We start from the raw sequence: 20755 nt of genomic DNA on the forward strand, positions 1-20755 counted from the left end.
TGTGATGGGGCATCCAGGACTGTGGAGGCACAGGAGAGGCGCTTCCTGAGGGCTCTGAGGGACGTGTAGGAGTTTGCCAGGTGAGGACCCGTCTGTGGGAGGAGCTGCGAAAGGTCAGACATAACGAAGGCACTTTGGGGAGAGAAGCAGTTCCTATGAGAGAGACAGCTGTTGAGCGGAGAGGAGTAGAGCAAGGTGGTATCCAGGGTCGCCTTTGGCATCCGTCCTGGGGCCTTGGGCAGCCCCTGAAGGTTTATGAAGAGGAGTTGGTGATGACTGTGTAATTTGGGCAGATGTTTCTGCTGTGGGTGGGGGTAGGGGGCAGGAGCCAGGGGGCTGAGAGGAGGGAGGAGGTCTCTGCAGACAGTGAAAGGGGGGGACAGAGGGAGGGGGAGTAGGGGAGGGGAGCCCTCACTCCCAAAGGGCTTCCCTGGGCAGGGTCCTGAGCTGGACAAGCAGAATTCTCAGGGAATCTGACTGGAACTCTGTTCAGGATGAGCTTTCTGGCGACAGCATGCCCACAGAGACCACAGCCAGCCTCGGCAGAGCAGGATCTCCGCGGAGTGGTTTCACTGAACATGCACCGCACCCTGTGAGGTGTGCCGTGTGGTCCTCTTATTTTCTAGTTGAGGAAACTGAGGCCCAGGGAGGTTCAGTAGCCAGCCCAAGAGTATCCAGCAAAGACAGCTAACGTGACAGTGTGACCCCAGGGGTCTCTGACTCGAGGCCTCCACGTGGCAGGTTCTCCAGGGATGGAAGGCCCTGACTGAAGCACTGGAAGGGAGGGGTCTTCAACATGAGCTAGAACAGTGGTTCTTTATTGAGGGAGAGGGGTCTATGAACTTGGATAAGGAAAAGATTACAGGGACTTCCCTGGTGGTCCAGTGGTTAAGAATCCATCTTCAATGAATGGGATGTGTGTTTGATCCCTGTTCGGGAAACTAAGATTCCACCCACCTGCCGTAGATCAATTAAGCCCATGCTCTACATCAAAAGACCTTGTGTGATGCAATGAAGATCCTGCATGCTGCAGCTAAGACCTGGCACAGCCAAGTAAATAAATATTAAAAAAAAAAAAAAAAGATTACACCTGTACTTCACTAACCTCTAACCAAAGTGTAGCATTTCCTTTTACCACGAACACAGGTGTGTCAGCCATTCCTGTGAGCTCAGCACAGACAGACTCAGCTGCGTTTGTCACATTTGTAGGTCAGCAGCAGTCAAGTAGCAGGAATTTCATGGGGTTCAACCTAGCGTCTTGTATTTCGGCTGCTGTGACATTTGATGTCACAGTTCTCACTCACATCTATGGTAAATAGAGAAGCATGTATATTGCTACATCAGAAAGATCTTAACAGTTTGGCATCTGTATTTGGATGAAAGGAGTTTCCTTTGTACTTCTGTGAATGTATTCGTGTTCCCAACATTGCTTTGAGTCGAGGCTCATGGGTTTCACCAGACACCAGAGGTGCCCACAGCACCAGAGGGTCGGGACACCTGCTATCAGCTCAGTGTCCTCCTGCTTGTCTGCGTGGGCTCCAGCCTCTGGCCCCAAAAGACAGAACTCCTGCTGCCAGTAAGTGTGCCAACTTCCTCCAGGAGCCCCGGAGCCCTGCCTCGTGTGAGGGATTCCCACGTATCAAACCAGGATGCAAGTGGCCCTTCCCTGTGACCCTGAGTTTGCTCTGTGACACTCTGACTGGGGAGTGGTGGGCCAGGAGTCCAGCCCTGGACTGGCTTCGCCTGTCAGTCCTGAGCGAGCACACTATGATCATCAGACAACTTCATTCCAGACCTGGAAGCAGAGGTTAGCCACCCGCCAGGCTGTGGGTTGAAGAGTGCTGGGCTGTCCTGGCTCCCCTGTAGTTCACATCTCCCCATCGGGCCTTCTCTGGGGCTGTCCTGTGTCTCATATCCCTCTTTGGGGGGCTGCTTTGTGGTTGGGAATGTCACCCCTGTGAGTCGCAGTCCCTGCTCTCTAAAGCACAGCTTACCTAAGATTTGCATAGAATTGTGTTTCCACTGGTCCATCCACCAGTCACCCATCCCTCTCTCCACCCATCCTCCTGTGAGCCATCCATGCACCACCCACCCATCTTTCCATCCACCCAACCATCCTCCTGTGATCCATTCATCTACCCATCTATACACCTATCCATCATTTATCCACCCCACCCATTCATCCATCCACCCATTAATCCATCTATCCACCTCCATCGAGTCAGTCATTCACTCAGCAATCATGGGGCTCCTACAGAACAGGAAAGGAGGCAGAAATAAGACACCCATCCTAGTGACTTCCCTGCCCCTCTCCGCCTAGTGGCCTCTCACCACTGGCCTCCACTAGCCTCCCTCCAGCACCCGGGCTGTCCTACAGAATCCTGAAAGCCTGGAGCTGTGACCACCTCAGGGCCCTTCTATCTGGAAAGCACTTGCTCTCACCTCCCCAGGGGCAGCTCTGATCCCTGAGACACAGCTTCCAAATCACCTCCCCTGATTGCCCCATGGGCCACATCTCTTAGGGGCTTATTGGTTGAATGTCTGCCTCCCGTGGGAGAAAAGGCCCCTCGCCCCCTCCCCGCCACACGGGGTGCTGGCAGCCGTGGCCTCTGGAGAGAGCGGCCCCACCCCTCCTACTGCAGCCGCTTCCTCCTGGGCGCCTTATCTCCTGGGCCTCCCAGCTCCGAAAGCCACAACCAACGTCTGCTTCCCCACAAGCCCCAACTGCCCGGCCCGGGGGGAGTGGGGAGCAGGCAAACACTCCAGAGATGGCCACCAAGAGCAGTGTGGCACCCGCTCCCCATTCGTGGACAACTTTCTTCTATTTCAACTCAACCTCTGTCAGCCCCGCTGATCAGAAAACCAGGCAGGATGAGAGGCCTCTCACGAAAGTGGAAGTGTCCCATCTGGGGTGCCCCGCAGGTGCAAGGTGCCCTGAACATCTGCCCAGAGCCAGGGTGGGGACTGCCTTCACAGGGGAGGAGCCTGCGCCTCCCTAAGACCCTTTCACTCCCCAGCTTAGAGAGGTCCCATCTGCAGCCTGGAAAATGGGGTGACCCAGGGCTCCAGTAGCAGTGGGGGTCACAGCTGCCCCACGGACCCTGATGCAGGCCGTGCCCGACATCTTCCATAGTCTCCACCCTGAGCGGCCTGGGAGCTGGGACCACGGTGATCAGGGCATCACACACACCGAGGAAACTGGGTTGGGGGGTGGGGGAGCTGGTGGCCAGTGTGACCCTGGATCCCACCCTAACCTGGAGCAGGGCAGACCAGGAGGGGCCGTGAGGAGAGCAGAGACACCGGGGACTGGGCCCTGGCTCCCGTGACCGTCCTCTCCATCTGAACCCTGGGGACTCAGGGCAGCCCGGCCCGCAGGGGACGTGCACGTGGCGGCCCCTTCCAGGAACAGACAGGGTCTGTGCTGCACAGGCTCTAGAAGGATGCCCACCTGTGGAGGCAGTGCCTCTGGGGAAAGACAGAGGCAGGGGCATGGACGGGGTTCTCCCTGGGTGCCCTGCGCCCTCTGCACTGCTGGGACTGCTCCCCACGGGCAGGAATTACCTAGAAATTCAATTCAGCTTGTCAAAATTTATGAGCTCTGGGGCTGCAGGCTGCACACCTCTGGCCAGTCTGAGGCCCTGAGCCTACACCAAGTTTGGGTCCCCAGGGCCTGATTGACAGGCCAGTGGAGGGCAAGGGGCACGCTGTCTCCTTCAAGGGGTCTTCCCATGGTGGTCACCACCTTCACCAAGTGACTGTGTGCCTGTGCACAGCCTCACCTCCTCTGTGCTGGGTGAGGGGTCTCGGACGCCCGTGTCTAGTCTGAGAGGTGACCGAGGGCCCTGGCATGCTTTCTGTCATCCCTCAGACTAGGGAGCAGCCTCAAGCTCAGCAAATTCCACCTGTGAGTCTGAATTGACTGTTCCCCAAGGTGTCCATCAGGAAATGGGGTGAGGATCTCCAAGGAGACCCCAGCCAGGAGGACAAGCTCAGAGAGGGGGTTTCCTTGTCCAGCCCAGTGGGCAGCACTTTTCAGGATGGTTGGGGGCCAGGACCTCCAGGCTGCAGGGGAAAGCCTGAGTACAGGGGCTGGCCAGAGTGGCAGGACCAGGATCAGACCAGGGCTGACCCAGAAGTCAGGTTCAAGGTTACGAGTGAGGCCCAAGAACAGCTGGCCCTGGGAGGAGGGCCTTGGGAGAAGTCTGGCTGAGGTCAGGAGAGGGTGGAGACCCCCGGACCACCCCAGGCTGCAGGATGAGCCAGGCCAGAGAGGAGATAGGCAGGCGCAACTGGGCTGGGAGGCTTGGCCAGGGTGGACATTGTCCCTCTGTTGTTGATCTGTGCCCTCACGTCCCCCCTGCACCACCCCAGGTCAAGGAAGCACGCCCAGTGGGCCAGGCTCAGGGTGGGTGGAGTGTCACCGGCTGGGCTGGAGGAGGAAGTTGTTGGGAAGTCAGAACGGAATTGCCGTGAGGGGAGGCCGGGCAGGGCCGGGCCCAGATGGTTCCTGTTGAGGAAGCAGTGGGCACAGCTGCACGGCTGCTCCCCGGCCGGCCGCACTATCACGGTGACACAGCTGGCTGCCTCGCCGCAGGCTGCAGGCGACCTCCCCCACCGGCGCCTCCCCAGGCCCGCCCCGCATCACATGAGCCCCTGCGGCTGCCCGCCCCTTCCCCAGGCAGCTGCAAGAAGGCCTGAAGCAGTCTGGGGGACGGAGACCTCTAGTTCAGAGGAGCCTAGGCTGGCTGAGGCCTGTGTCTTTCCCTCGAGGGCCCACGAGGTTGAGAAGGGCACTTAGTGTGCGGCTCACCAGGCTCCACGCTGCTGCCCACCACAGGGCTGCCCACCTCCCACCTCAGCAGGATTCAGATTCCTGAACCCACCCTCTGGCTCCATGTCCCGGGCGTCCCCCGTGCTGGACAGTGGGCCCTCAGCATCCACCAGCTGTTCAACGCCCCGGGGTCCCAGGAAGGGCGGTCCAGGTAAGGGGATGGAACCGGTTTGGGGCGGAAGCGGCGCTGAGCAGGTGGCATGAGGCAGTGACATCTCCTTGCTGTGCTTCCCGGCCTGTTGACTCATGTCCAACATCAGCACAGCCTCCCACCAGGCACAGACCTGTGCAGCTGGGGCAGGTGGCCGGGGAGGGCCAGCAGGTGCCAGGCCTACGGGTGGGCCCCACCCGTGGGCCCCACCCAGAGGCAGACGCTGGAGGTGGAGGCTGCTCAGTGAGCAGGGCCCCAGGAGTCGGCGAGAAAGGTGGTGTGCAGAGCGCTGGGGACCCCTAAGACTTGGAGGTCAGAGGAGGAAACTGAGGCCAGATGGAGAGGGGCTGGTCCAGGGCCCCAGGAGCGAGTGGTGGTCCAGGACCTGCTCCGCCCTCAATGAGGAGTAACCCTCCAGGGCTCCCACCAGCGGAGCCAGTGCCAGGGAGAGGTGGTCGCACAGGGAAGACCTCCAGGGGCTGCTGACTAGGGGGTGCAGGAGGCTGTGGGCCCAAGCTGCAGGATCACCTGCCCGGCTCTCCCGGGACTCAGGGGCCCACAGAACTGCACACAGGAGGCCCCGCTCACCAGCCATAGCCACGTGGCCATGGATTAGGAACACAGATCCGCAAGTCTCATTGCAGTAGCCTGCAGAGTGCAAGCAGGCCTGAGTCACCCCAGCACCCCAACCCCAGACAGCCCATCTCCCCTGCAGAGGGACCACCTGCCCTAAGCGGGTTCCCACCTGCCCCAGCCAGGGACCCGAGGGCCAGCTCCACCTGGCACTCAGCACATCCAGGACTGGGGCCCCAGGGTGTGCAAAGCCTGCCTCTCCACAGTCACTAGCGTGCTGCTGATGATTCTAAGACGTTGCCAGGGAGGCTCCAGTCACTGGCCTGGGATATGGCTGCCCTGCGCTCGGGCTGACCACAGTCTCTGGTCCCGTCCAGCTCTAGCTGCGACCACACAGCTGTTCCTTCTTCCCCAGGGTGGCCCTGCCTGAACCCCACTGTCCTGGGACCACTCATTGCTCCTCACCTGGGACCAGTCCCTCTTCACCTGGGCCTCAGGTTCCTTGTGTGTCAGGCCCCATCCTTCGGCTCCATGAAAGGGTCAAGAAGCTGCTTCTCAAGGCCAGGGGTGGGCAGGGGGTAGCGGGTGAGGGTGTGTGAGCTGCCGGCCGTGGCCGTGTTCAGATGGATGGTGGCATGTCCGCGTGGAAGGGGTCTGAGGCCGGGAAACGTGATGCACCTGAGGCGCTCACAATGTCACTCCAGGGGTTGGGCTGCGGGCCTCTGGAGCTTCCTGGGGCGCTTCACGGACAGGAGGGAAAGCAGTGGGCATTTCACTCATGCATCAAGCTGGGGGCTTGCCTGGGCACGGGGTCCCCGTCCTGGGACTGCGGCTTTTAGGAACTTATGGCCCATCTTCTCTAAATCACCTGGCTCCGTGGGACAGACACAGACACGTGGGGAGACGTCCAGCTCCCCATGCCCCCGCAAAGGGGCAGAGGGTCCCCAGGTGCCAGACATCTCCACCATGGGAAGTGGCAGGTGGGGCTGTGCTGGAGTCCATGGGAGCCGGGGGGTCCAGGACAGGCCTTGGGTCAGTGGGTCTGTCCTGCAGCCTTCCCAAGAGTCTGTGAAAAGCTTTGAGATTCCAAACGTCAAGTAGCACCTAAACCACTAAAAGAATAGTAAGTAGTATCTTGTAAAGTTGAGTCTGTCTGTCTGAGAACGTGTGTGAACCCTGCGCTGCCCTCCTGCTGGTAGGAAGCGGGGGCAGTGCTGAGGGTGGGGGGACGACAGACCCGTGGACAGACCCACCCCTGCTGGTGCATCCCCGAGGGGTGTGCAGCCGGGCAGCAGACAGAAAGGAACAGTGCTGGTTAGAGGGTGTTCACTGTACTCAGGCTTATTAGGTGCCCAGCTTCCCTGGCAGCCCAGTGGTAAGACTCTATATTCCACTGTGGGGGCTACGACCTCGCATGCCACAAGGTGTGGGCAAAAATAAAGTGCCAGTCGTGTGTGCTAGGAGCTGAACCCCACAAACAAGAGGTGGAGCCAGCACATTGGCAGGGGTGCCTCGGGCAAAGGAGGCTCAGGGGCAGTGCCTGAAGGGGAAACTGAGTCAGGCCTGTTCAGTGTCACCTGAGAGGGACAGGGGAGTGACAGGGAGACAGGGAGTGTCCCATCACTGGAGGGTCCAAGCGAGACAGCTTCGTGGAGGGCGCCATCTTGCGAACCTTGGGTCACCTGGCCACAGGGGTGGGGTTCAGAGGTCACCACTGTTACCAAGTGGCCTTGTCCTCCCTCCCCTGTCCCCCTCCTCCTGTCCCCACCCCCCCACCCCCTCCCCACTCCAGCCACAAACATTCTTTGTCTGGAATGCCGATCCCTGCTGTATTAATTTCCTGGGAAGGGTGTAACAAATCACCACAAATGGGTGAATTACAACAGAAATCTCCTTCTGATTCTGGAGGCCAGAGTCTGAAATCAGGAGGGTCGCAGGGCCAGGCTCCCTGCAGAGGCTCCGAGGAAGGGTCCCACCTGCCTCTTCCAGCTCCTGGGGGCTCCAGGCATCCTTGGCTTGTGGCTGCATCCCTCCCATCTCTGCCCCCATCTTAATGCGGCCTCTCCTCCTCTTCTAAAAAGCGGTTTTGGAATCTAGGGCCACCCCATTCCAGATGACCGAGCTCCAACCATCCTGTCTGTGTTCCAGGTGGCAGGATTGGGGCAAAGGAGCCCATGGCCTGCACAGCTGCCTTCGGCACAGCCAGGCCCAGGGCTTGGGCTCATGGCCTCCAGCTGCCATGGGGGTCACGGAGCCTCAAGGGCTGCACCCTGCAAGAGGGGAGCCAGGTTATCAGAATCCAGTGTGTTCTCTGCCCCACTGCCCGCCTGCCACCCCACTTTCCGATCAGCCGAGGCCCTTGGCCACGCTTTCAGGGCTGTCAGGAGACAGTCAGCTATGGATACTGGGGAGTTCATACTGGGAGGGCCCAGGGCGTCTGGGATTGGCATGTGCCTGGGCGGACGGCAAAGTCCACAGCCCCTCTCTGTAGTGTGGGACTGAGAACCGAGCCCCACAGTGACCGTCCATCTGCATCTCTGTGCAAAGTACTGCAAGCGATTTGTCCTTTGACTCGTGTACCGTTGCCTCACGTGGGACGGCTGTCCTGTCCCTGCTCTGCTCACATCCTGCAAGGCTTCCTTCCCTTCCCCAGGCCCATCTCCACTGCTTGTTGACCACATGGTGCTGGGGGCTCCTGTGTCAGGATATCGGCTCAGGGCTGCCGAGCCCCATGTGAGGTTGTGACTGCCATCTCAGAAGAAGATACCAAGGTTCCGAGGGGCACACAGCAGGCAAGAGCAGAGGCAGGCTTGGACCCGGCTCTACTGACCCTACAGGATGGATGAAGGGCCAGATGGGAGTGGGGGCCCATTACAGTGGAAGGAGCCCTGGACACCTGCCAGATCAGTTGGTCCTGGCAGGAAACTGCTCACATGACCACTGGGCAACAGTGTGGACAGTTTGAAGAGAAACCACTGACACAGATCAAACAGAGTCGCCCGGCCAGCACAGAAGTCTGGGGGACACTCCTTGACCTGAGGGGTGGGAAGGGAGGAGAGGAATGAGCTAAGAGAGGGGCCAGGAGAGGAACGGAGTGGGAGAACCCTGGAGAGAGGACGGCAGGACAAACGCCCGTGTGTTCCCTCCATGCCCATCTCCTAGGGTCTCCTGACCTGCCCCAGGCCAGCCTCCAGGGGAGCAGGGGTGCAGCTTGCCCCCATCCCCCCATGCCCAGGGTCAGGACCCAGCGTAAGTCTGGGGAGGGAGGGCTGCACTCCACCCCAGGTCCTGGGAGGAGTGCATTACCCCCAGGGTACATGTGGAGCACTCTTTCCCTGAGACCTGCAGTTTCCACGCTGTCCCATCCCACAGTCCTGGGAGAAAGACTTCCGGGGGCAGCCAGCAGGACTCCAGCCACCCACGTCCTCCCCACCTGTTAGACAACAAATCCAAACTTCAGAAGACAGAGCTGGGGGCAGGAGTGATGCCCAGGGGACAGGGTGCAATCCAGGCCAGCTTCCTGAAGGAAGTGGTCCCTTGGCGGGTAGCTAGAGGAGGCAAAGACTTTCACTTCTCAAAGTGTCTTGACTGAGAAGAAAGGCATTGGTGTTAACCTCTCACATCTTCACTTCCACAACTGCAGTGGCAGAGGAGAGGCCAAGGAAAGGGAAAGAGGGGCCACTGCTGGACTCGGGCTCATTCACACAGGTGATGGGGCCAGAGGTAGGGCTGCAATGACGCTAATCAAAGTCTCAGCATTAAAACCCCTCGTACAGTCTCACCGGCACAGCCAGGGCAGGCAGACATCCTGGGGCAGGCAGTGATCGGCAAAGGGTGGCCCAGAATGGAGGTGGCATCCATGGGGACCCCATCCAAGGGTCTTCTGGGGGTGGGGTGCTGACAGGCTCTTTTCATGGGACTTTGGGGAGTCAATTTGCCATTCCGTTGTTTACAAGACTGAATTCAAGAAAAGTCAGGCCGGATCACCTCTCCACTGTGTGCACGCCCTCTGGGGGCTTCCCCTGCCCACCTCCCATGCCCACCCTTCTCCCTCTATCCAGCTGGTACATGGCCACCCCACCAACACCCCAGACACCCTCCCGCCATGGCACTGTTCCCTCCCCATGGGCTCGTCTTCCGTTTGGCTCCCTCCCACCCCCTCTTTAAGTCTTTGCTCTGGTTACCCTCCCCTCCCCTCCAACTTGTGTGCCCAGTCCTCCTTTCCTGCTGTTTCCCCTTCACTTTTTACTCTATCTGACGAAGGAAGCAGTTCCGTGTCTACTTAACCTGTCTCCCTGGTGTGCTGGCTCCGCTGTCTGCTTGCCATGGCACTCTCAGCACCTGGAGCGGCACTGCCAGGGTGCCCAGCACTGGGTGGAGAGTGCACCCCGTGTCCAGGCGACTCGACCACCCGCAGACAGCGAGTGCGCTGATCAGCACAGGGGCCCTGGTGAGTGGCTTGTGTTGGTCTCTAGATGCTAGATCACAGCTGCTGTCAGACGGGAGCTGAGGCCCAGAGATGGGAGTGACCTGCCAGGGGTCAGACAGCATGTGGCCCCAGGGCTGAGTCGGACCCAGGCCTGGGGGTGAGACCGGGGCAGCCCGTCCCAGCCTCTCCCCACGGGCACCAGCGTTCCCTCCCCCGCAGCCAGAGGCGTGGATGGTGCTGGGCCACCTGCCCTCCCGTCTTCCCTCCCCGTGTCCTCTACAGGGGGGCACAGGGCCCAGAAAGGGAAAGGGACTGCCAAGCCACAGAACACCCAGGCAGGCGGCTTATAAACAGCAGATGAGGAGGCTGGCCATCCAAGATCACGTGCCAGCAGGTTTGATGTGTGATAAGAGCTCCCTGGTCCACTGTGCCCCACCACCACCAAGCAGCACTTCCAGGAAAGGCCCAGGGAGGGATGAGAAGGGACAGTGGCCAGATGGGGATGCTTACTGCAGGGAGGGCAGGCACCTCCCGCCATCCTGGTGGGTCCTGTTGCCTTGCAAACACTGACCTGCTAACCATCCTACATCCCAGGGATGGAGGAACCTTTTTGCTGACCCCCATCCCAGCACCTACTCAGCCACAGAGCCCACCCAGGCCCATTCGTACCTCACCTATCTGGCCCTGGAGGACTGGGTCAGACACCCAGGGTGCACACATTCCTCCCCCAGTTCCTAAGTGGGAGCAGGGTGGGTCAGATGTGGACTCACCCACCCAGGCCAGCGTCTGAGCGGAGAATCCCTCAGTCGTGGCCACCTCTGCTCCGGATGGGAGGGCTTGGGTGACACTGCTGGGGTCTGGGTGATCCTTGGGTGATGACTGGGTTGTGTATTGTAGGCCTGCTCCTTGGACAGCAGAGGCTCAGGGCCTCTGCAGGGACAGAGGAGGGACTGCCAAGGTTGTTCCCCAAGGACAGGCTGCTCCCTGGAGGAGGGGGCAGGGTGGAGGCAGAGGAGAGGGCTGCTCCATTCCAGAGTCCTTCCTGGCCCTGGGCATGGCTTCTGCCCAGTAACCCTTCAAAGGCACCATTGACCTGGCTGCACACATGAAGGCAAATCTGAGGGGCCAAGAAACCTACCCAAGGTCACACAGCAGTCCCCAGGAGGGCTGGAGCTTCCCTGTCTGCCCAGCACCCTCCCTGGGAGGAAATGCACTTGGGTGGGGCCTCAGGAAAGGGACCCCCTTGGCACCCAGCACTCCAGTGTGGGAGCCACACCTGGCAGCCTAGCACCTGGGCTGAGCCCTCTGAAAGCCCATGGTGGGGTCTGCTGGCTCTATGCCAGGGAGCTCCGAGCAGATGCTGCCGGCACCCCAGTTGACAGCTGGACAGAGCACCGCCCCCGCTGATGCCCGAGGGCCGCCCACCCCAGGCCTCAGGGCAAAGCCCTGTGCTCCTTGCTACTCTGCAACTTTTAGAAAACCAGGCCCGGCCAGGTTCCTGCCTGCCCTTGAAATGAGCTCGGGCTTTCTGAGGGCCACTCCATGCAACTGAGGGCTCATGGGGCAAGGGGGACTCTGACTGTGGCTTTCACTCTGTGGGTGCAGCAAGGGGTCCCTTCCTGAGAGGAAGCTCCAGGGGGCTCACAGCCTGGGGGGCTTACGGCCTGGGGGGGCTGGTGGACGAAGGCGCACATGTCAGACGGCAGAGAGTTGGGCCCCACCGGCTCACAGCTGCAGGAGCCACACTGATGGACTGTTGTTGCCCTAGAGAAGTGACCAGTGTCCTTGGTGCCCTTGGTCCGGTGGACAGGGAACCAAGGCCTGGCCCTCATGCTGGCCAGGAGTCAGGGAGGCCACCCTGAAGATGCGCCCTCCAGACCTGTCTGCTCAGGTTGGACCAGGTCAGAACCAGGAGGGGAGGGCCGGGCTGGAAACCAGCTCCATCACTTGCCCAGGACCCCACAGGCCTGTCTTCTCGTCTATGATGTGGGGGTGGCAGCCAGCCCCCGAAAAGCTGGGGATGGAGAGGGAGGACCCCGGCACCCACCCGGCCCAACCCACCCTTCTCAGCCTGCAGGATCCTGGCTGTGACCCCCTGTCTGTACCCCCTCCCCGGCCAAGGCCCCTGGTGGGAGTGAAGAAGGGGCCCCGTGGAAGGAAGTAGGGATTCGCCCGCCCTGGGACTCCCAGCGCTTCCTCCTTTCCTCCCAAATCAGGGTGCATTTTGAGTGCATGGAAAGCCCCAACCTCACAGGCCCTGGGAGGGGGCAGCATGGCAGTGGGGAGGCCAAGCAGGAGGGGCACTGGGACGCTTGCCTCCCAGGCCGACAGGGCCCCTCAGAAAGCTCAGGGGCTGTGGCTGTGGGGGTCTCCCCACATCCGGGTCCTCTTTTTAAGACAAAAGGTCTAAGGTTCCAGGCTCGCTGTGAGCAGAGCGACAGCACAGACACAGGAACCCCAACACCCATACCCTAGACCTCAGAGAGATCACCCTTTACTGAGTGGTCCCAGGGCCCACCTCCCCAGGACACTGCCCGCCACCCCAGCCCCACTGCTGACCGCACACCCACTCCTGCCAGGCAGCGCCTCAGCCTCTGGGCTAGGAGCCTCCCCAAGAGGCTCCGTGTGCACAACCCTCGCTTCTCCGCTCCTGTTTCTTAGGAGGCCTGGACAGACGGATGCACGGACAGGCGCCGTTCCACCCCTCCACCACCACAGTGTTTTCTAGACCCAGGGTCAGGACTTGATATTCTAAAGCAGGTGACAAAAAACTGCAAGTCAGAACAGTATCGTTCCAGTTCGCAGCCCCCAGGTGCGTCGCACCCTGCTCCATCCTCTGAGGCCCAGGAGGGAGGGACTCTGCTCAGCTCTGGCCCCTCGACCCGGGCTTCCTCGTCTGCAGCTCGAGGGGCTGTCCCCACCTGGGGGGCTCTCCAGGGGGGGGCCGCCACTCGAAGCTGCAGGGCAGAGAGCACAGCTGGCTGGAGGGGAGACGGGAGCAGGCAGCTTCCTGTGGAAACTGAAACTGCCAGGTGCTTCCCTCCCTCCCGCGGGGACCAGAGACAGCTGGACGAGGTCCTGCAGCCCTGCCCTGCCCAGCCGCCTCCCTTTCAGGCAAATGTCCGCGGTCCAGACTCTGCTTCTCACCCGTCACTATGGCGACGCACCTCCCTGAGCCCCTGACCCAACCCTCAGCACAGATGAGACCAGCCAGCCCTGAGGCTCTGCCACCCCCTGGGGCTGCCCGTCCAGCCGGAGATACCCTGGCATGGGATTTCAAAGTCTTTGGGCAAAAGCAGGATGCAACAGATACCTGAATAATTTCTAACTTGAATACAAGTGAAAATGATAACGTTTCAGGTAGACCAGATTTAACAGACGATTTAAAGCCGATTTCTCTGCCAGAATATGAAACATTTCACACGCAGGCCACATCCAGTTTCTACCACACAGGCTGCTGAGCCTGCAGGACCTGGGAGACAGAGGGACCAGCCTGGTCGGCATCTGCGGGGGGCCCCTGACATGCTGCCCACTCCTGCCATTGGGCCACCTTTCATTTAAATTATGAAATAATCTGCCCACATCAGGAAAGCCCCATCCCAAGCAGGGGAAACAAGCTGTCACTTCGACCCAGAGCTGCTCCCTCATCGCACTTCTTCATAAAAAGGAGTTGCTCATAGATCCAGTGCCCACTGCCCTGGAGGCTGCCCCCCTGCCCCAACCTGGGGATCACTGAAAGCCAGGCTGCAGGTCCCAGACCCAGTTCAGGATGCCCTGTGAGGTCGGTCCCCCAAACTCGGCTCTGAATCCTCAATGTAAAATGGGGCTTGTGTCGCATGTCAACACCAGAGTCGCCCACCTGTGGAACTGTCCAAGGAACTGTTTTATCTGTGTGTCTTTCCCAGATACGTTGTAATTGTCTGTGTTTTAAATTGCTGCATAGAAGTATTGAGTCCGGCGATCTTCCTTTTTCTCCCCATGATGATAGATAACACGGCATCAGCACCGGCGTGGCCATGTTGCCTGGTGGCCCCTTGAGCCAGGCAGCTGGAGGGTGGGGCTGCGAGGTGACCCCTTATAGCTCCTGTTGAGAAGGCCTTTTGTACAGTCACGTGTCCAGCGCAATGTTGGGCATTTCTGTAGGTTGTGAATCCCCGTGGCTGCTGGGGAGGCCCCACCCACGGAAACCAGCGTGGGTGGAGGTGGGGTGGCATCTGAGCACCGAGCCGGTGGAGGCCTCGGCCCACCTGATCCGACCTTTTCTGAACGTGAGCTCAGCGGTCATCTGGGTGAGGCTGTGGCAGGGAGTCTGGCTGTGATGAATAGAGGAGAGGCTGGTGTGGTCTCCCTCGGTCTGCACCTTCCCCTCCCCAACTCAAGCTCTGCTCCAGACCTTCAGTGTGAGGCTTGGGTGGTGGAAAGTCCTGGTGGTGTGGCTGCCAAGCAGCAGGCTTGAGGTCTCCAAGCTGGGAAACCCCACTCCAGGAAGCCAGAAATGGCACTCTGAGTGGCCCCTTGATGATGCTAGAAGGAAGAGGTGGCCAAGGGGACTTTGGTATCTGCCCGTTGGCTGCCTAAGCACCCCTCCCCAGGCCTCCCCCAGACAGCACTGCACAGAGGTGGCCATGGCCAGTCCTGGAGGAGTCAGGAGACTGCTCTACTGAGCAGACACACCCGTGCACCCCTCAGCAAGGCCAGGAATACATGACAGGCTGTGCTGGAGCCCGGGCCTGGCAGGACAGCCCCTGCTGCGGAGGGTGTGCAGATGGGGTATTGCCGTCAGGACGGAGCCCAGAGGCAGGGGGTGGGGCATTTGTAATAGTAGTGGCACCTCGCCGAGCTCTCCCTGTTCCCACAAAGGAGACATGTGAGCACCCCATTTCACTCCCATGGCCCTGCCATGTACTGGATGCCAGGATCTGGCTTCCAAGCCAGGGGATCTGAGGCTGGCTCCGTGACTTTTGGCTGGCATGTTCCCTAAAATGTCTTTTAAAAATCAAGTCCCCTGTAAGGTGCTGTTTCTCACAAAGCGGCCTCACCCAGCTCAGTCACACCAGCCCTGGGCTGCTGCTTTTGTGTTGGGTATGACAGGAGCCGTTGCCGCTGCAGAAGCTTTGGACGGTGATGGCTGGCTTCACCCCACATGCTGGCCGCGAAAAGAGTGACCTTAACACTCCTGCTGGCTAATATGTGTGAGATGTGCGGTAGCGAGCAGGTGCCCCAGCCCCTCGGAAGAAAGCAAGATGAGGTCGCAGAGGCCCAACTGGGGCCTCCGAGTGGGCATCTTGCTGCCACTGTTACTGAACCAACTCAGGTCCCCTTGCCCGCAGGCTGCAGAGCCCGTCCCCTGATGCCGCATTGTGATGAAGGAAAGTACCATGTTTATTACAGGTGGCAAGCAAGGAGAGCGAGCAGCGCAAGCTCAAAAGACCCAGACTCGCCAATGGCTTTCAGGGAAGGGGCTTCAGAGGCCAGGTGAGGGAGGGGCTGCAGGGTGTCTGCACAGCTGGTGCACAGTTCTCAGATTGGTTGGCATCAAGGTGAAGTTTCGAGCATCATCAGCCTTCTGCTTTCCACCTGGTCTGGGATCTACATGCTTGTATCGGGAGTTTTCACCTAGCGGAGGTCTTGAAAACAACTTCAGAATGTGTGTCAGCGTGCGGTTGTGCATGTGTGTGTGCTCAGTCGTGTTCGACTTTTTGTGACCCTATGGACTGTAGCCCACCCAGCTTCTCTGACCACGGGATTTCCCAGGCAAGAATACTGGAGCGGGTTGCCATTTTCTTCTTCAGGGGATCTTCCCGACCCAGAGATCGAACGGGCCTCTCCTGAATTGGCAGGCGGGTTCTTTACCACTGAGCCACTGGTGAAGCCCACGTGTGTCAGACCTTTATCCAGATTTTTCAGGGAAGTGGGAGTTCAGTGACTCTGCTCTGTGGCTGGTTTATAGTCTAAATTGTAATCGATTTCCAAGCCCAACATGAATTCTTTTCCTCTACATCTTCATATTTCATAATCATTCACTCTTGAGTCAGACTTTTGAGACTCAGGGCGGCCTGGGAGACTAAAGCAAAAGCCATTTATTTCAAAGAGCAGAGATCTTGGGGTAATCATTTGCTCTTGAGTCAGACTTTTGAGACTCATGGTGGCCTGGGAGACTAAAGTAAAAGCCGATTATTTCAAGGAGCAGAGATCTTGGGTGATTAGGAAAATGCAGTGATTTCACCAGCATCTTCCTAAGACTGGGCGATGATGCCAACAGTCTGGCTTGCAACATCTAACACTGTGTTTACCATCTAACAGGTCATGTGGTCTAGCGTGTCATATGTTTTATGCTGCACATATGCTCGGGGCTTATTTTCATGGAAACCCTGAGGCTGCAGTTGCAGGTTTACACCTGGATTAGTGGAAGCATTGCCCCAAAACCAAACTTTCCAGGCCCAGACAGGGAAGCCTGGTGTTCTGCAGTCCGTGGGGTCACAAAGGGTCAGACACGACTTAGCAACTGAACAACAAGACTGACATTTGTCAGCTTTAATTCAAATAAGTATGTTATTAAATGACTCAGCTCATCTCACTTTGGAATTCCACTGCTGATGTACATGGATGGATGGCAGACGGGTGGGTGGATGGGGAGAAAACGAAGGAAGCTGGAAGGCAGGTGAAAGCAAACTCTTGAAAAGCTAAAAACACCACTCTTCTATGAAGAGTGTGTCTGTGTTTGTGTGATTGCTGAGGTAGCCAGCTGGGAGGCAAAGGTGACTCAAGGAAGAATGTGGGCGACATTCCATCCCAAGAAGAGAGAATGCCACCCTGAGACCCCTAAACACAGTCGGTAAAGCACAGTCTTCACTGTGAGCATAAATGGTTTGCAACTTGTCGGTTTCCTGCTGCTGCTGCTGCTAAGTCACTTCAGCCATGTCTGACTCTGTGCGACCCCACAGACGGCAGCTCACCAGGTTCCCCCGTCCCTGGGATTCTCCTGCTGCTGCTGCTGCTGCTGAGTCGCTTCAGTCGTGTCCGGTTCTATGCGACCCCATAGACGGCAGCTCACCAGGCTTCCCCGTCCCTGGGATTCTCCAGGCAAGAACACTGGAGTGGGTTGCCATTTCTCAACTTGTAGCGTCTGGGGCCCAATCAGCGTCAACAGAAAGACATCCAGGCCCGTGGTGGGATGCCCACTGACCGTGGAAGCCTGACTGGACACAGGGACACGAGACTGGCATTTCTATCAGAGGAAGGTGAGGAGGAGAGGAGTCTGGCTGGGTCTTTATGCCCTGAGGCAGAGCCTCGGGTGTGGTCCAGCCTGCGGAAGAGACTCACTGTTCACTGGAGGAGGGGCTCAGGAGAGGAGAGGTGAGAGGAGGGGGCAGACCACAGGCCTGGAAGGCAAGGACCCCAGGCCTCCGTCACACACCTTTGGCCAGGTCTCTGGAGAATCTTAGACGCCTGCCAGTTGGGAAGACCCCAGCCACAGACCAGACCAGATTGCCTGCTGTTGTGACATCAGGCTCTGCCAGGCGCCCCCAGGGCTAAAGGGCATGCTGAGGGCAACCATGCTCCGTGGGGCCCAGTGAGTGTGACCCCTGAAAGGTGGGTCCTGGAACCTGGACATGTTTCAGTCCTGGCGTGTGGACTTTCGGCAGCTTGGTCCCCTGGCTGACCTGGTTGCAGGTCACCTGGGAGCCTGCGCCCCTCTGTCAGCTCGGGGCAGGCCTGGCTCATCAATCCCGGTAGTTTTCTGTGGAGCATGGATGAGGTCTCGGCATCACTCACAGCAGAGTGCTCCCAGGGCTAGTCCTGACTGGTGGTCACACACTGTCCATGGGGAACAACTGTCCCCTCATCCACAGCTGGCACTTTAGTCAAATGGGATGAAAATGTCATGACCACGTAAAACTGGGGCAGAGGCTTCCACCACCGATCATCGCTTTCTCTTCGAGTCTTGTCTTCGGACCACACTTGGTTTGGATTGCTCTGTCCTGGGCAATGAGTCTCCTTTGTGCATGGTTTTACGGCAGGTTTTAGGAAGTCCTTCGTTAGAAAAGACTCTGATGCTGGGAAAGATTGAGGGCAAAAGGAGAAGAGGGCGGCAGAGGACGAGATGGTTGGATGGCATCATTGACTCAATGGACATGAGCTTTACCAAACACCAGGAGGTGGTGAGGGACAGGGAAGCCTGGCGTGCTGCAGTTCATGGGGTCACAAAGAGTTGGACAGGACTGAGCGACTGAACAACAACAGAATTAGGAAGCCCTAGCGTCCCCAGAGCACAAGGATACAGCTATGTCCCCACCCCCACACCGCTCAGGACAAGCTCTCAGACAAGATGTGAAAGCTCTCTGGGATCCGTTACTTCATCCATGAAAAGTCAAATTTCAGATAAACAATATTTTCACATAAGTATATCCCAAATAATTCCTGGGAGACACTTATACTGATAACTATTCACTGCTTATCTAAAATTCAAATTTAACTGAGTATTAATCTGGCAACCCTCCCCACGAAGGATTTCAACCCTGTCTCCAACAGGATTGCATTCAACTACAAATAGCAGAAAACCCAACAGCAGTAGAAACCGGGTTTGTTCGTCTTTGTCCACGTAACAGAAGCTCAGAAGCAGGTGGTCGAGGCTGGTGTGGCCATCCAGGACACAGGCTGCTTTGCTCTTTCTATTCCACCTCCATTTACTAGTGGCTTCCTAGCTGCAAAGTGGCTGCACTACCTCCAGGCATCACGTCTGCCTTCCAAGCAAGAAGAAAGAGGAAGAGAGAAGATGCAGAGAACAAAACTGGACCAGCCCCTTCATATAAGGAAAAGCAGGCTTCTGCAGAAGCCCCAGGCAGCAGACTTCTGGTTTCGCCCAGGACAGGGGTCCAATCCCCAGTCTGAAGTGCCTTCCCAAACCAGGACTTTTTGACTTCTCATTTCGCACCTTCTCTGCAGTTTTCAAACGGTCTCCGCACTCAAGGCTCCACCCTTTCACAGCCTGTCCGAGTTCACAGCACCTGCCGTGTGCCCTTGGGGCCTGGCACAGAGTCTGCCCCTTTACAGATGGAAAAGGGTGGGCCTCCTTCTCCTCTGGGGCTGCACTGGTCTCTCCCCCAGCCCCCACCCTGGTCTCAGATCTGAGGAATGGAACTCCCCCCTACTCTCTCCGGGTCCTTCCACAAACAAACTAGTGAGTGGTGCCCAGGGGCTCTGGAAATGTGAGTGTTCCCACGAGAGAATCCTTGCTTGTCTACCTCTGCCACCCTCCCCTGCCTCTTCGTTCCAACACCCCCCCAGTAGAACTTCTCCTTTCCCTCGGAGCAGCCCAGTTCCCCATTCACGGCCACCACACTGCCCTCAGCTTCTCCCCGGAGTTTCAGGTTCTGAGAGCTATTTCAGGTCTTCCTCCCACCCGCCTGCACCCCGGCCCTGCCTCTCTGCATGGACCGGCCACATGGAACTCCCTTCCCCGAGCCTCCAGACCCATGGCTGCCTGCCCCACCCGCCATGGTGGAGAGAGGCTGGACCGCGGCCCTCATCTGCCCCCTCTCCTGGGAGCCAGGGGTGGACTGTGGTTCAGAAGGTGCCTTAATTCTGGGTCTGCTTTGATTTAAAAACAGCTTTCTTGAGATAACTCACATAGTATACAGTTCACCCATGCAAGGTGCCCAATTGCAGTGGCTTTTAGTCTGGTCACAGAGCTGTGCAACCGTCACTGCCGTCTAATTTTAGAACATTTTCATCTCCCCTAAAAGAACCCCTGTGCCCCTCAGCAGTCACCCTCACCCACCCCTGTCTCCTCCTGTCTCTCCATCCGCCCGCTCTGGACGGTTCACATCAATGGGATGCTGTGATGTGCTGCCTTTGTGTCTGGCTCCTTCACTGAGCGTGATGCTTTCAGGGCTCATCATTCCTCTTTCTGGAGAATCCTATTCCGTTGTTCAGAGTGTGTGGCAGCCTGGTGAGATCCAGCCCACGCCTACACGCTGTGTGTCTCGGGTGGGGAGTGGCTGCCCCTCTCTGGGCCTCAGCTCAGGTGAGGTCTACTGCCTGGGCCTGGTGTGAGGATTCCGTGGGGGTCACAGGTGAAGTGCCCCATGTGGGTGGGAAATGACCGGCCTGCCCTGCAGTGAGCATCTGTGTTCCGCCCACTGCATTCAGATCCTGCCCACATCCTCCCTTCCCCCAACACCCAACTGTGTCCAGACTCCAGGGTGTGGGTGGGAGGGGGGCTGTCTCTGGAATTTGGCCCATCCTGAGCAGGGGTGTCAAGTAGACTGTGGCTGGGGTTGGGGAGAGGTCTGTGAAGGTTGGGGAGCACTGGTCAGCGCCCCACACGCTAGCTCCAGGGGCTCATCAATCCCCAGCCGGCCTGGGCCCACGCGGGAATGTGGGGACAGTGGCGTGTCCCTGGGCCTGGGCATGGGTTTGCCCCCTTCGCGAGCTGAGGTTTCGTCTCTTACACAAGAGGAGGGGGTGGGGCTGACTGGGGGACCAGGCATGGCCACCTTTGTCTTCCGGCTTCCCCAGGGCAGACCAGGGAGGAGGCAACGTCCCCTCATCTTTGTCAAGAAAGCCCAGCTCTCCCGCAGAGCTAGGGCAGACCTGGCTCCAGCTCCATCCAGCCTCAGAGCTGCTCCCAGACTAGCCCCATGGGCAGGAGGGAAGGTCAGCCACACACCACTCCCCGTCAGACCCCTGCTGGGCTGGCCTCTTGGCAGGAAAAGGCCTTTGGGGGTTACATCCCCGTCAGACTCCTGCAGTCCCAGAAATGAGATGG

At 58.6% G+C, this 20755-nt stretch overlaps 1 protein-coding gene across 2 annotated transcripts in view; it reads left to right on the forward strand.

Annotated features, from left to right (window-relative positions):
* The first annotated feature begins 4701 nt into the window (after positions 1–4701).
* CBFA2T3 (CBFA2/RUNX1 translocation partner 3) overlaps positions 4702–20755 on the forward strand; it is a 78020-nt gene continuing 61966 nt past the window's right edge. The window contains exon 1 of one of the 2 annotated variants that reach the window (XM_027513793.1): positions 4702–4982. In XM_027513793.1, coding sequence (XP_027369594.1) covers positions 4895–4982 — 88 coding nt within the window. In that variant the 5' untranslated portion in view covers positions 4702–4894. The remainder of the gene's footprint in view (positions 4983–20755) is intronic. The other variant, XM_027513792.1, reaches the window with a different exon arrangement.

The sequence above is a fragment of the Bos indicus x Bos taurus genome, chromosome 18 (genome assembly GCF_003369695.1).
Source record: "Bos indicus x Bos taurus breed Angus x Brahman F1 hybrid chromosome 18, Bos_hybrid_MaternalHap_v2.0, whole genome shotgun sequence".
Taxonomy (NCBI): domain Eukaryota; kingdom Metazoa; phylum Chordata; class Mammalia; order Artiodactyla; family Bovidae; genus Bos; species Bos indicus x Bos taurus.